The sequence below is a fragment of the Mobula birostris genome, chromosome X, assembly GCF_030028105.1.
Source record: "Mobula birostris isolate sMobBir1 chromosome X, sMobBir1.hap1, whole genome shotgun sequence".
NCBI lineage: Eukaryota > Metazoa > Chordata > Chondrichthyes > Myliobatiformes > Myliobatidae > Mobula > Mobula birostris.
The window spans coordinates 17,942,917-17,957,460 of NC_092402.1; the positions used below are offsets into that span (position 1 = coordinate 17,942,917).

Here is a 14,544-nt window from a genome sequence, read left to right on the forward strand (position 1 = left end):
TGAGGGCAGCCCACAATTGTTGCCACACATTTCATTGCATGTCATGCCCACAATGCTCAGCAGAACAACACAACCAACAACAGCACAGGCCTCCAACAAATGTTCCCTCTAATTTTTAGTAGTCAGTGTGCGCAAAAATCTTATGTTGTGCAAATTTTTTTCCTGTGACAGAAGTATGTGCGCACTGAATGCACACATGGGACAGTTTATGTAGGTTTACAAAATATTTGACATAAAACTGCACAGAATAACAACAAAATAACATACATATTTAAGTCACACATACAAAAAATGCTGGTGAACACAGCAGGCCAGGCAACATCTCTAGGAAGAGGTACAGTCAACGTTTCGGGCTGAGACCCTTCGTCAGGACTAACTGAAAGAAGAGATAGTAAGAGATTTGAAAGTGGAAGGGGACAGGGAGATCCGAAATGATAGGAAAAGACAGGAGGGGGAGGGATGGAGCTAAGAGCTGGAAAGTTGATTGGCAAAAAGGATACGAGGCTGGAGAAGGGAGAGGATCATGGGACGGGAGGCCTAGGGAGAAGGAAAGGGGGGGACCCCAGAGGATGGGCAAGGAGTTATAAGTGAGAGGGACAGAGGGAGAAAAAAGAGAGAAAAAAAGGGGAAAGAAATAAGTTATAATTAGTATGGGAAGGGGTACAAAGGGGAGGAGGGTTATTAACGGAAGTTAGAAAAGTCAATGTTCATGCCATCAGGTTGGAGATATTTAATTTTTATCATATTTCAGTCACTCAATTATTTTTTTCTCTCTCCTGTCTTTGGCATTTACCCATTCTTTGTAAACTCTATTTTGACTAATAGAACTTGATAGCTTTTGATTCTCATTAACATATCCAAATGATGTTCACCTAAACGGTTTCTTAGCTTGTTTTCAAGTTGCTTCATTAGGCTAAAACCTCGTTCACAGTCCGCACTAGACGCAAGAAAGGTTCCCCCAATGTCCGTCATCTGTGCAAGGTCGCAAAACTGTTCATTTTGAAGTATAAATGCCACCATTTGAGCAAAGTTTGAAATCAGTTTAGATTTAATTTTTTCTTGCACGTAAAATTTGAAATCATTAAACTGTCTAACTATTACAATATTTTCAGCTAGAAATTCATGATATTTTAGATATAAGGCATTAACTTGTTCATCGCCAAATGTGAAGTCACAATCTGCAATTGCGGAGAAATCAAAAGCTGACCATTCTTGTACCTCAACTTTGATCTCCTCTGAGTTTGATCGTTTTCGCTCTCGCTCATCTGCACTCAACCGTAACAAGTGTAGCACTCCCGTAACGAGGAATGACGGGTTCTGTTGCCTGAGCTTTTGTACACCGTCCAAATGCGATTTACTTGCCAAATGACACTTCAAAAAGTCAAGTTTCCAAATATCATCCCACTTCTTTCCACTAGCAAATTCTCCAGCAACTTTCGCATCACAATAATACAAACAGATAACTCCAGTTTCCGAATCATACATAAATCCTTCTCGTAGCTGAACATTCATGACCTCATGAGCTTTCGGTAACAGTTTCTACTATTTTGCTAAGCCATTCAACTTTAAAGAAATTTACAGTTCTTTTGCACTTCACGCCCTTCGCTTCTTTTGAATTCAACATAGTGAATCAATATTTTTTCCAATAAAAACTTAGTAAGCTATCTACAGGATTTGAAACAGATCTTTGTAAACCTTACAATATGAACACTGTCCGCCACACATGGCTGCCGCCGTGATGCAGCCGTACAAACCAGAACAGGATAGGTGAGGTGATGTAAATTACGTGCATTGTGGTATTTGAAAAACCGACTAATTAGTTAACAGAAACATTTAGATAAAAGATTATTTTCAATGAGTATAATTATTAACTACTACATTATTTTAGGTAACTAATCTTTTGTGCGCACATTAATCTCCTTCGTGCGCTGGTTGAAAAATGTGTGTGCGCGCGCAGACGCGCACAGCTTAGAGGGAACTATGCCTCCGACCCCCAGGACAAGCCACCTCTGACCTCCATTCCTTGGACGCAGCATCTCATACTCACAGACATTGGCCTGCAGCCTCCAACCCCTGGCCCAGACTCAGGAACATCGGGCCTCTGACCTCTAAGCAATCTAACCCAGGTGTTTCAACCTTTGGGCCTCAACCTCCAGACTTGCCAACTTTGATCTTTGACCTTCAGGTTTGAATCTCCAGACTCGCTGACCTCTGTACTTCGACCTCTAGTTTTGACCCCATACTACCATTATGTTGAACCATTCCTACTTCAAAAGCTGCACTCAGATCCGAGCCTGTCCCAACTCTGCTCCTAAAACTCACATTAATGCCTTTGTCACTTGTGTACTTTGTGTGGGCAGCTTCTGAGTTAGGATAAGAGAGGGTGCAAAAGAGATTTAATAGGATGCTGCTGGATTAGAGGACTTGTCTTATGAAGATAGATTGAGTGAGTTAGTGCTTTTCTCTTTGGAGCGATGAGAGACAATATAATAGAGATGTACAAGATGATAGAGTGAATAGCTGGAGACTCTTTCCCAGTGCAGAAATGACTAGTACAAGGGGGTATGATTTTAAGGTGATTGGAGGAAAGTATAGGGGGCATATCAGAGATAAGTTTTTTACACAGAGAGTGGTTGGTGCGTCAAGCGTGCTGCCGGGGTGATGGTCGAGACAGGTACATTAGGGACATTTAAGAGACTTTTGATAGGCACATGGATGATAGAAAAATGGAAGGTTATGTAGAAGGGAAGGATTAGATTGATCTTAGGGTAGGTTAAAGAGTTGTGGGCCGAGTTGTGCTGTACTGTTCTATGTTCTTTGTTCTATGTTCTATCCTGAGGCTGTGCCTTCTTTTCCTGGACTCTTTGATGAATAGAAACATCCTTGCCATGAATTCAGGATAGACATTGGAAGTTCTATGTTGCATTTCTAACATAAAATGAGATGGTTTACTGATGCTGTTAACCTGGTGAATTCACTCATTGTCATAGTGCTGATTTTTTCTGTGCAGGTGTTTTCCCTGCCTGGCTCATCATACAACCTGGCTCCTTCCAATGTGTTTGGAGGGCCAATTACTCCGGGCTCATCCATTTCTTCGCTGTTGAATCCTGTGGAAAGTGGCCAAACAGGTAGGAAGTTCTTCTCTCATCTGAACTCCATGTTGGTCCAGAGAGCATTTGGGAAGTATGTTAACTTCAGCAGCAGTGAGCTGTGGGCTTGAGTGTTCAAGCAGTTCTTTCCGGTTGGTCAGAATTAGGATTAATATTGCTGGCATGTGTAATGAAATTTGTTACACATCAAAATAATATATTTGAAAAATTAAATAACTAGTGCCAAAAGAGAACAAAAAATGTTGAGGTAGTGTCCATTCAGAAATCTGATGGCAGAGGGGAAGAAACTTCCTGAAATGTTGAATATGTGCCTTCAGGCTCCTGTACCTCTTTCCTGATGGTAGGGCATGTCCTGGATGATGGGGGTCCTTAGTGATGGATATAACCTTTCCGAGGCGTCGCCTTTTGAAGATGTTCTCAATGCTGGGGAGGCCAATACCCATGATGGAGCTGGCTGAGTTTGCAACTTTCTGTAGTTTTTTCCAATCCTGTGCAGTCGCACCTCCACACCAGACAGTGATACAACCAGTTAGAATGCTCTCTATTGTACAAGTGTACATCTGTAGATATTTGCTAGAGATCTTGGTGACATATCAAATCTCTTCAAACTCACAATATGATAAAACCTGTTTTTATTTCATGTTTCCACCATCTGTAGATGCTTGTCTATATACTACTAAAACTCTCATGTTCTGTTTGTCTGTTTGTCTCTTTGTGACCTCCAATTAGCGCAAACAGTGCATTACAGCGGCAATTTTTTTGGCTAAGTCGAATTAAAATGCGCTAACTTACAGAATGCAGGCAAAGTTCAGGGTTATATATTCATATACAATTGCTCATTTGCCAAAATCAACAGGCTCTCTCTCACCCGAGAGCCAATCCGCCATCATGGAAATCGGGACGCAACAGCCCGACGCATGCGCACAGCCAGCCTCAGCAGCGACATCTACTGGAGCAAAAGGGCAGGGCAGCTCTATTTCGAGGGGACCACATTCTGCTAATCCCCACTATCAGTATGTGCAGGATTGGGACAGATCTAACTGCCACCCATCAATCAAAGATAATTAAATCTTATTGTAATGACGAACCTCGAGATACCCATAAAACCCTTTGCTGCAGTCAAAGGACAGCGGTGACTATATCACATCCATTTAGGAGAGCGCCAACCACATCATCAAGAATAATCAGCATCCTTTGGTGTTACTGCTTCGTATCTTCTATCCAGCATTAGAGTAAAAAAATGGTCAGGCTAATTATGCCGCATGGAAAGGGAAGGGGGACATTATGGTCAAGAGATGACACTAAACATTGTCGGGAAGCAGCAAGGAGAGGGAGAGAACAAGAATCAGATGAGGCCGAGGCCACGCGACTCCAGGTTCAAAGAGTCAGGACAAAAAAAGATGAGAGAAGAAGAGACAGAGGAGGAGAGGCATGCACGTCTCCAGGATCAGAGACAAACAACAAACAGCAGAAGAGATGAAGAGACGGGGGATGAAAGGACTGCACGTCTCCAGAATGACAATGAGAGGTACAAGGCTGGCAGATAAACCAGAAATGATGCCATTAAAAGTGTCCTTCATTAAGCGAGGAGCAGCAATATTTGCTTTGCTACGCGTCGTTCTTCTTTAACAAACTGAGGATTTCTACTTCAGTTTCCAAAGCAAAGCGATACCAATAGCATTCAGGAAAATTTAATGTTCATTCTGGTCACATCAGACTGCATTACCCTTCTCTCAAAGGGTGCCCCAATGGGTCACTCCGTTGTCTAGTTTTTTGTTAAATGTGTACACCTTGAGTTGTTGGTATGTGGAAATGAAGATCTCCTCATAGTTTTACAATCACACATAGGAATAGGTTCTTGATTAGTCAGGGTGTTAAAGGTTACAGGGAGAAGGCAGGAGAATGGTGTTGAGAGGGATAATAAATCAGCCATGGTAATGGGCCAAATGTCCAAATTCTGCTCCTATATCTTATGGTCTCATGGAAACATTGTATATTTCAATAGTCAAGAAATACATTTAAAAAAACTCATCTTCCTGATTTGGAGCTTTTTGTTTTTAAAGTAATTGACACAGAGTCAAACAAAATGAAAGCAGGCCCTTCACTCACCGAGTCTACACCATGAACTCCCTACAGGTTTCTCACTCACCTGCATGCAAGGGGCAATTTACAGTGGCCAATTAATCTACCAACCTGCACAACTTTGGGATGTGGGAGGAAACAGGACACTCACATGGTCAAAGGGAGAACTGTAGGTGGTCCTCTATTGTCTGCTTATGGCCCTGATCCCACCCAAATGGGAATGGCTTAGGCAGGAATCAGTGAAATTTCCTCCCAGGTTAGGGTCAGACACACCACGACACAAACTCTTTCCTCTTTCAGTGGTAACTTCTTTCGCAGGTATTTCTCTATCTTAGATTCCATCTTGCCCTACCAGCATCCCACATATAAGGCCATTTTGTAGATAGACCTCTCTGATGCCTACTATCCTTCTTCAGCCCTGAACCTATCCAGGTAAAGTTACCCAAGCCTTATAAGCCAAAACAACTCAGAACTCTATTAAAAAATATTAAAACTTGGTAACACTACACATAATACAAGAATATCACAAGAAACAACAAAAGATTTAAACAAAATAATATTATATAATAAGAAATTCCTTCTCATCTCTGATCTACAGTCTGTGGCAATGAATTCCACAAATTCAACACCCTCTGGCCAAAGAAATTCCTCCTTATCTCTGTTCTAAAGGGACGTCCTTGTGTTCCGAGGCTGTGTCCTCTGGTCCTAGACACTTCCACTATAGGAAACATCCTCTGCATGTCCACTCTATCTCGGCCTTTCAATATTTGGTAGGTTTCAATGATATTCCCCCGTCATTCTTCGAAACTCCAGCGAGTACAGGCACAGAGCCATCAAACATTCCTCAAGCATTAACCCTTTCATTTCCAGAATAATTCCCGTGAACCTCCTCTGGACCCTCTCCAGTGCCAGCAGATCCCTTATTAGATGAGGGCCCGAAAATTGCCCACAGTACTCCACGTGCGGTCTGACCAGTGCTTTATAAAGCTTCAACATTACATCCTTATATTTTAGTCCTCTCAAAATGAATGCTAACGTTGCATTTGCCTTTGTTACCACCAACTCAGCCTGCAAATTAACCTTTAGGAAATCCTGTACAAGAACTCCCAAGTCCCTTTGCAACTCTGATTTCTGAATTTGCTCCCCATTTAGAAAATAGTCCACACCTTTATTCCTTCTACCAAGGTGCATGATCCTGACATTCTATGAGCCATCTGAAGGTAAAGTGACCCATGGTGGGCAAAGGAAGTTTTCGGAGATCAAGGAGGTTACAGGGACATCAGGATTTATCGAGGATACACTTAGTGGCCCACTTTATTCGGCACACCTGCTCATTAGTGCAAATATCTAATCAGCCAATCATGTGGCAGCTACTCATTGCATAAAAGCATGCAGACCTGGTCAAGAGTTCAGTTGTTGTTCAGACCAAACATCAGAATGGGGAAGAAATGTGATCAAATTGACTTTGACCATGAAATGATTGTTGGTGTCAGGGTGGTTTGAGTATCTCAGAAACTGTTTAACTCCTGGGATTTTTACGCGCAGCAGTTTCTAGAGTTTACAGAGAATGGTGCGAAAATCGAACAAAAACATCCAGTGAGTGGCAGTTCTGTGGGCAAAAACGCCTTGTTAATGAGAGAGGTCAGAGGAGAATGGCCAGACTGGTTCAAGCTGACAGGAAGGTGACAGTAACTCAAATAACCACAAGTTACAACAGTGGTGTGCAGAAGAGCATCTCTGAATGCACAACACATTGAACCTCAAAGTGTATGGGCTACAGCAGCAGAAGATCCCAAACAAACGTTCAGTGGCCACTTTATTAGATACAGGAGGTCCCTAAAAAACTGGCTGCTCAGTGTATATGAACTAAGGATCTGATTTTAATTCTCCCCCCGTTTGTTTTCCAGAGCCAGACCTCGATGACAATGATTGCAGCTTTGTCTGCAGAGACAGTTCTTCCAGAGGAAGTCTTTCTCCAACGTAAATATTGCAATTTACTTTACTTCTCCATACCTCTCCTTTCTATTTGTGCTGTGTCATATGCACTGGGCATTAATTAGGCCATTTTCTATCCTGCTTCAATATTTGATTAGTCACACGAACATCGCAAACATACAGTGAAATATGTCATTTGTGTCAAAGACCAACACTCACTGAGGATGTGCTGGGAGTAGCCTGCAAGTGTGGCTACATTTCCGGCACCAACATAGTATGTCCACAACTTAATAACCCTAGTCAGAGTATATCTTATTATAGACAATAGGTGCAGGAGTAGGCCATTGGGCCCTTCGAGCCAGCATCGCCATTCAATGTGATCCTGGCTGATCATCCACAATCAGTACCCCATTCCTGCCTTCTCCCCATATCCCTTGACTCCACTATCTTTAAGAGCTCTATCTAACTCTTTCTTGAAAGCATCCAGAGAATTGGCCTCCACTGCCCTCTGAGGCAAAGCATTCCTCAGATCCACAACTCTCTATGTGGAAAAAGTTTTTCTTCAACTCCGTTCTAAATGGCCTACCCCTTATTCGTAAACTGTGGCCTCTGGTTCTGGACTCCCCCAATATCGGGAACATATTTCCTGCCTCTAGCGTGTCCAATCCCTTAATAATCTTATATGTTTCAATCAGATCCCATCTCATCCTTCTAAATTCCAGTGTATACAATCCCAGTCACTCCAATCTTTCAACATATGACAGTCCCGTCATCCCGGGAATTAACCTCGTGAACCTATGCTGCACTCCCTCAATAGCTAGAATGTCCTTCCTCAAATTTGGAGACCAAAGCTGCACACAATACTCCAGGTGTGGTCTCACCAGGGCTCTGTACAGCTGCAGAAGGACCTCTTTGCTCCTATACTCAACTCCTCTTGTTCTGAAGGCCAGCATGCCATTAGCTTTCTTCACTGCCTGCTATACCTGCATGCATACTTTCAGTGACTGATGAACAAGGTCACCTAGATCTCGTTGTACTTCCCCTTTTCCTAACTTGACACCATTCAGATAGTAATCTGCCTTCCTGTTCTTGCCACCAAAGTGAATAACCTCACATTTATCCACATTAAACTGCATCTGCCCACTCACCCAATCTCTCCAAGTCACCCTGCATTCTTATAACATCCTCCTCACATTTCACACTGCCACCCTGCAAATTTGCTAATGTTACTTTTAATCCCTTCATCTAAATCATTAATGTACATTGTAAATAGTTGCGGTCCCAGCACCGAGCGTTGCGGTACCCCACTAGTCACCGCCTGCCATTCTGAAAGGGACCCGTTAATCCCTACTCTTTGTTTCCTGTCTGCCAACCAATTTTCTATCCATGTCAGTACCCTACCCCCAATACCATGTGCTCTAATTTTGCCCACTAATCTCCTATGTGGAACCTTATCAAAGGCTTTCTGAAAGTCCAGGTACACTACATCCACTGGCTCTCCCTTGTCCATTTTCATAGTTACATCCTCAAAAAATTCCAGAAGATTAGTCAAGCATGATTTCCCCTTCGTAAATCCATGCTGACTCAGACCAATCCTGTTACTGCTATCCAAATGTGCCGCTATTTCATCCTTTATAATTGACTTCAGCATTTTCCCCACCACTGATGTCAGACTAACTGGTCTATAATTCCCTGTTTTCTCTCTCCCTCCTTTCTTAAAAAGTGGGATAACATTAGCTACCCTCCAGTCCTCAGGAACTGATCCTGAATCTATAGAACATTGGAAAATGATCACCAATGCGTCCACAATTTCTAGAGCCACCTCCTTAAGTACCCTGGGATGCAGACCATCAGGTCCCGGGGACTTACCAGCCTTCAGTCCCATCGGTTTAAGCAACACCATTTTGTGCCTGATGCGATTTCCTTCAGTTCCTCTGTTACCCTAGGTCCTCCGGGCATTATTACATCTGGAAGATTGGTTGTGTCTTCCCTATTGAAGACAGATCCAAAGTTTTGGAAATTTTGGAATGTGGGAAGAAACCAGAGCACCTGGAGGAAACCCACCCGATCACAGGGAGAACATACAAAATCCTTACAGACAGCGGCAGGAATTGAACCCTGATTGTGATTGCTGGCACTGTGAATTGTTGTGCTAACCGCTGCACTACCATGCTGCTCCTTCCACCCCCATTCCATCAGATCATGGTTGATCCACCCTCAGTCCATAAGACCATAAGATATAGCAGCAGAAGTAGGCCATTCGGCCCATCGAGTATGCTCCGCCATTCAATCATGGGCTGTTCCAATTCTTTCAGTCATCCCCATTCCCCTGCTTTCTCCCCATACCCTTTGCTGTCCTGGCTAATCAAGAACCTACCTATCTCTGCCTTAAATACACCCAATGACTTGTCCTCCACAGCCGCTCAAATTCCACAGATCTACCACCCTCTGACTGAAGTAATTTTTCCACATTTCAGTTCCAAAGGGACGTCCTTCAATCCTGAAGTCATGCCCTCTTGTCCTAGACTCCCCTACCTTGGGAAATAACTTTGCCATATCAAATCTGTTCAAGCCTTTTAATATTTGGAATGTTTCTATGAGATCTCCCCTCATTCTCCTGAACTCCAGGGAATACAGCCCAAGAGCTGCCAGACGTTCCTCATACGGTAACCCTTTCATTCCTGGAATCATTCTCGTGAATCTTCTCTGAACCCTCTGCAATGTCAGTATATCCTTTCTAAAATAAGGAGCCCAAAACTGCACACAATACTCCAAGTGTGGTCTTACAAGTGCCTTATTGAGCCTCAACATCACATCCCTGCTGCTATATTCTATACCTCTAGAAATGAATGCCAACATTGCATTCACCTTTTTCATCACCAACTCAACCTGGAGGTTAACCTTTAGGGTATCCTGCACGAGGACTGCCAAGTCCCTTTGCATCTCTGCATTTTGTATTCTCTCCCCATCTAAATAATAGTCTGTCCGTTTATTTCTTCCACCAAAGTGCATGACCATACACTTTCCAAGATTGTATTTCATTTGCCACTTTTTTGCCCATTCCCCCTAACTATCTAAGTCTCTCTGTAGGATCTCTGTTTCCTCAACACTACCCGCTCTTCCACCTATGTTTATAAAATTGGCAAATTTAGCCACAAATCCATTAATCCCATAGTCTAAATCATTGACATACATAGTAAAAAGCAGCAGTCCCAGCACCGACCCCTGTGGAACTCCACTGGTAACTGGCAGCCAGCCAGAATAGGATCCCTTTATTCCCACTCTCTGTTTTCTGCCGATCAACCAATGCTCCACCCATGCTAGTAACTCCCCTGTAATTCCATGGGCCCTTATCTTGCTAAGCAGCCTCATGTGTGGCACCTTGTCAAAGGCCTTCTGAAAATCCAAGTACACCACATTTACTGCATCTCCTTTCTCTACCCTGCTTGTAATTTCCTCAAAACATTGCAGTAGTTTAGTCAGGCAGGATTTTCCTTTCAGGAAACCATGCTGGATTTGGCCTATCTTGTCATGTGCCTCCAGGTACTCCGTAATCTCATCCTAACAACCAATTCCAACAACTTCCCAACCACTGATGTCAGGCTAACAGGTCTATAGTTTCCTTTCTGCTGCGTCCCACCTTTCTTAAATAGTGGGGTAACATTTGCAGTTTCCTAGTCATCCAGTACAATGTCAGAATCTATCAATTCTTGAAAGATCATTGCTAATGCCTCCGCAGTCTCTCCAGCTACTTCCTTCAAAACCCGAGGGTGCATTCCATCAGGTCCAGGAGATTTATCCACTCTCAGACCATTAAGCTTCCTGAGCACCTTCTCAGTTGTAATTTTCACTGCACAAACCTCACTACCCTGACACTCTTACGTGTCCGGTATACTGCAGATGTTTTGCACTGTGAAGACTGATGCAAAATACACATTCAGTTCCTCTGCCATCCCTGCGTATCTCATTACAATATCTCCGGCGTCATTTTCTATTGGCCCTATATCTATCCTCGATTCTCTTTTACCCTTTCTATGCTTAAAAAAGCTTTTAGTATCTTCTTTGATATTAGTTGCCAGCTTCCTTTCATAATTCACCTTTTCCTTCCTAATGACCTTCTTACCTTCTTAGTTTCCTTGTGCAAGCTTTTAAAAGCTTTCCAATTCTCTATCTTCCCACTAGCTTTGGCTTCCTTGTATGCCCTCTTTTGCTTTTACTTTGGCTCTGACTTCACTTGTCAGCCACGGTAGTGTCCATCTTCCATTTGAAAATTTCTTCTTATTTGAAATATATTTGTCTTGCACTTCCTCATTTTTCACAGAAACTCCAGCTATTGCTGTTCTGCTGTCCTTCCTGCTAGCGTCTCTTTCCAGTCAACCTTGGCCAGTTCCCCTCTCATGCCATTGTAATTTCCTTTATTCTACTGAAATACTGACATATTGGAATTCAGTTTCTCCCTCTCAAATTTCAAAGTGAACTTGATCATATTGTGATCACTGTTCCCTAAGGGTTCTTTATCCATAATCTCTCCTATCACCTCCGGATCATTGCACAACACCCAATCCAGCACAGCCGATCCCCTAGTGGGCTCAACAACAAGCTGTTCTAAAAAGCCATCCCTTAGACATTCTACAAATTCTCTCTCTTGAGGTCCAGTACTGGCCTGGTTTTCCCAATCCACTTTCATGTTAAAATTCCCAATGATTATCATGACATTGCCCTTCTGACATGCCTTTTCTATATCCTGCTGTAATTTGTAATCCACATCCCGGCCGCTGTTTGGAGGCCTGTATACAACTGCCATTAGGGTCCTTTTACCTTTGCCATTTCTTAACTCAACCCATAGAGACTCTACACTTTCTGATCCTATGTCATCCCTTTCTAATGATTTAATATTATTTTTTCAGTCATTACTTAAATCTCCAGAAGTCTATTGATGTAGTCTTTGGAAGCTCTAGCTCAGCGGTCCCCAACCACTGGGCCGTGGACCAGTACCAGGCCGCGAGGAAACGATATGAGTCAGCTGCACCTTTCCTCATTCCCTGTCACGCACTGTTGAACTTGAACATAGGGTTGCCAACTGTCCCATATTTGCCGGGACATCCCGTATATTGGGCTAAATTGGTTTGTCCCATACGGGACCGCCCTTGTCCTATATTTCCCCCACTAAGGTAGAGCGTTCCTATGAAACCTTTCGTGCCAAAATAGCGTGAAACGAAGAAGCAATTACCATTAATTTGTATGGGAAAAATTTTTGTGCATTTCCAGACCCAAAAAATAACCTACCAAGTTATACCAAATAACACATAAAACCTAAAATAACACTAACATATAGTAAAAGCAGGAATGATATGATAAATACACAGCCTATATAGCGTAGAAGTAATGTATGTACTGTATAGTTGGGAAGATTAAGCCAAAACCGCTTTGTGCAAAAAAAAATCAGCACGTACGCGCATGCGCACGTCACTCACGCATGCACACACAGGTGCCCGCGCAAGGCTTCATGGTCACGGTAGTCTTTCGGGGGTAAACACAAGTGTTCCGGGATTTGACTGCTACTTTTGTCCCTTATTTGGGAGTGAGAAAGTTGGCAACTCTAACTGTAAAAGACATGTTGAGGTGATTTTATCCCTACTTGAACACCCCCCGCAGTCGGCCGGTCTGCAAGAATATTGTCAATATTAAACTGGTCCGTAATGCAAAAAAAGTTGGGGACCCCTGCTCTGGCTTGTTCCTTGGTGTACAAGCATCATTAAAAACCACACTAAGAACCCATGCTGCTCTTTGAAGCTTGAGGGGTGTTGGATGCAGGTACTCTCACGCCACTTAGCAACTATTTAGATGAGCATTTGTCGTAGAACATGTTGAAATTAGTGTTAGAAATGGAGTTGGTATAGACAGGTACCTTAAACGTAAGAGATTTCGCAGATATTGGAAATCAAGAGCAACACTCAATTCTGGAGGAATTCAGCAGGTTAGGCAGCATCTGTGGAGGGGAATAAACAGTCGACAGGTCCTGTGTGCTGCTTTTGTGTCCATTTGTTTATTGCTTTAAATGGGTACCTGATGGCTAGAATAGGCATGGTGTTTCTGTGCTATATTGCTCTAACAGAGAGTTCTCCTGTGAGCACAGAGACACACGAGATTCTGCAGATACTGGAAATCTTGAGCAACACATAAGAAACGCTGGAGGACCTCAACAGGTCAGGCAATACCTATGGAGGGAAATGGACAGTTGACATTTCAGTCCTGATGAAATGCATCATTTGCAACAGTAACCAATACAGTTCGAGGATTGTGCCTGGAGCATCTCGCGAGAGACGCCATGCTTCCCATGCCAACACAGCATGCCCTCAACAAACTAACCCTAACTCTAACCCTAACCATTCATCTTTGGAATGAGTGAGGAAACCTATGTGGTCAAAGGGAGAACATACAAACTCCTTATAGGCAACGGCAGGAATCAGACGGTAATCACTGGCACTGTAAAGTGTTGTGTTCAGTGCTAAGGTATCTTGCCACAGTTGCTGGATCTCTCTCTGCCAGTGACAGAAACAGCCCATCAAATACCCATTTACACTGATTCTTACACTGATCTCCCCACATTCTCATTGACTCCCCCCAAGATTCTGCCACTCATCTACACACCTAGCGTAGCTTCCAGCCACAAACCAACCTGCATGTCTTTGGGACATGGAGTGTGTAGGAGGAGGGAATGGGAAACTGAAGCACCCGAGCGAAACCCAAGCAGTCCTTGGAAGAACATGCAACTCCACACAGATGGCACTGGAGATCAGATTCAACCCTAGTTGATGGAGGCAACAGTTCAATTAACTGTGTCACTGTGCCACCCCAATTTTTAAAAGGCTATTCAGCCCATCATGTTCATGTCAGCAGAAAACTTTTCTAACAAACTCCAACTTTCAGGCTCATTTTGTGGCCTTGTGCTTATGACATGTCAAGCACCCTCCATCCAAGTTTTGAGTGTTTCTGCCTCAGAACCCGTTTTAAGGCTCCGATCATCCTCTTGTTCATCTGTTACCTTTCCTTGACCACTCTGTCAAGGAACTAAGTTGACAAAACTTAATACTTTAAATTTAAAAGGAGATATTCATTCACTTTCATTTGAGATACAACCTAGACTTTTCCCACTATCCCATTGTTACAGATCTCCCATCGGTGGCCTGTCCATGCTCTACAATCAAACAATAACCAGTCAGCTGGAGAATGTACCACAGACAACATCCAACATTGAAGAGCTCTTGGACAAGCACTGGAGTGGAGAAGGAGGCATTGACAGTAAGTACAGAGTCTATGCATGTTAAGAATAATTGACTGCTGTGTAGGAATATACCAGCAAGCTGTCGCCACCTGTGTAGATTGGTGGACATTTTTATGCGCGCCAATGGAAGAG

The 14,544-nt window shown here is 43.1% G+C and overlaps 1 protein-coding gene across 3 annotated transcripts in view; it reads left to right on the top strand.

The window, feature by feature from the left end:
- Nucleotides 1-14,544, top strand: part of LOC140191648 (protein AF-10-like) — a 290,386-nt gene that overhangs the window by 235,034 nt on the left and 40,808 nt on the right. For all 3 annotated transcript variants that reach the window (XM_072249244.1, XM_072249246.1, XM_072249245.1), the window contains 3 exons: nucleotides 3,011-3,128; nucleotides 7,100-7,172; nucleotides 14,299-14,429. In XM_072249244.1, the coding sequence (XP_072105345.1) occupies nucleotides 3,011-3,128; nucleotides 7,100-7,172; nucleotides 14,299-14,429 (322 nt within the window). The remainder of the gene's footprint in view (nucleotides 1-3,010; nucleotides 3,129-7,099; nucleotides 7,173-14,298; nucleotides 14,430-14,544) is intronic.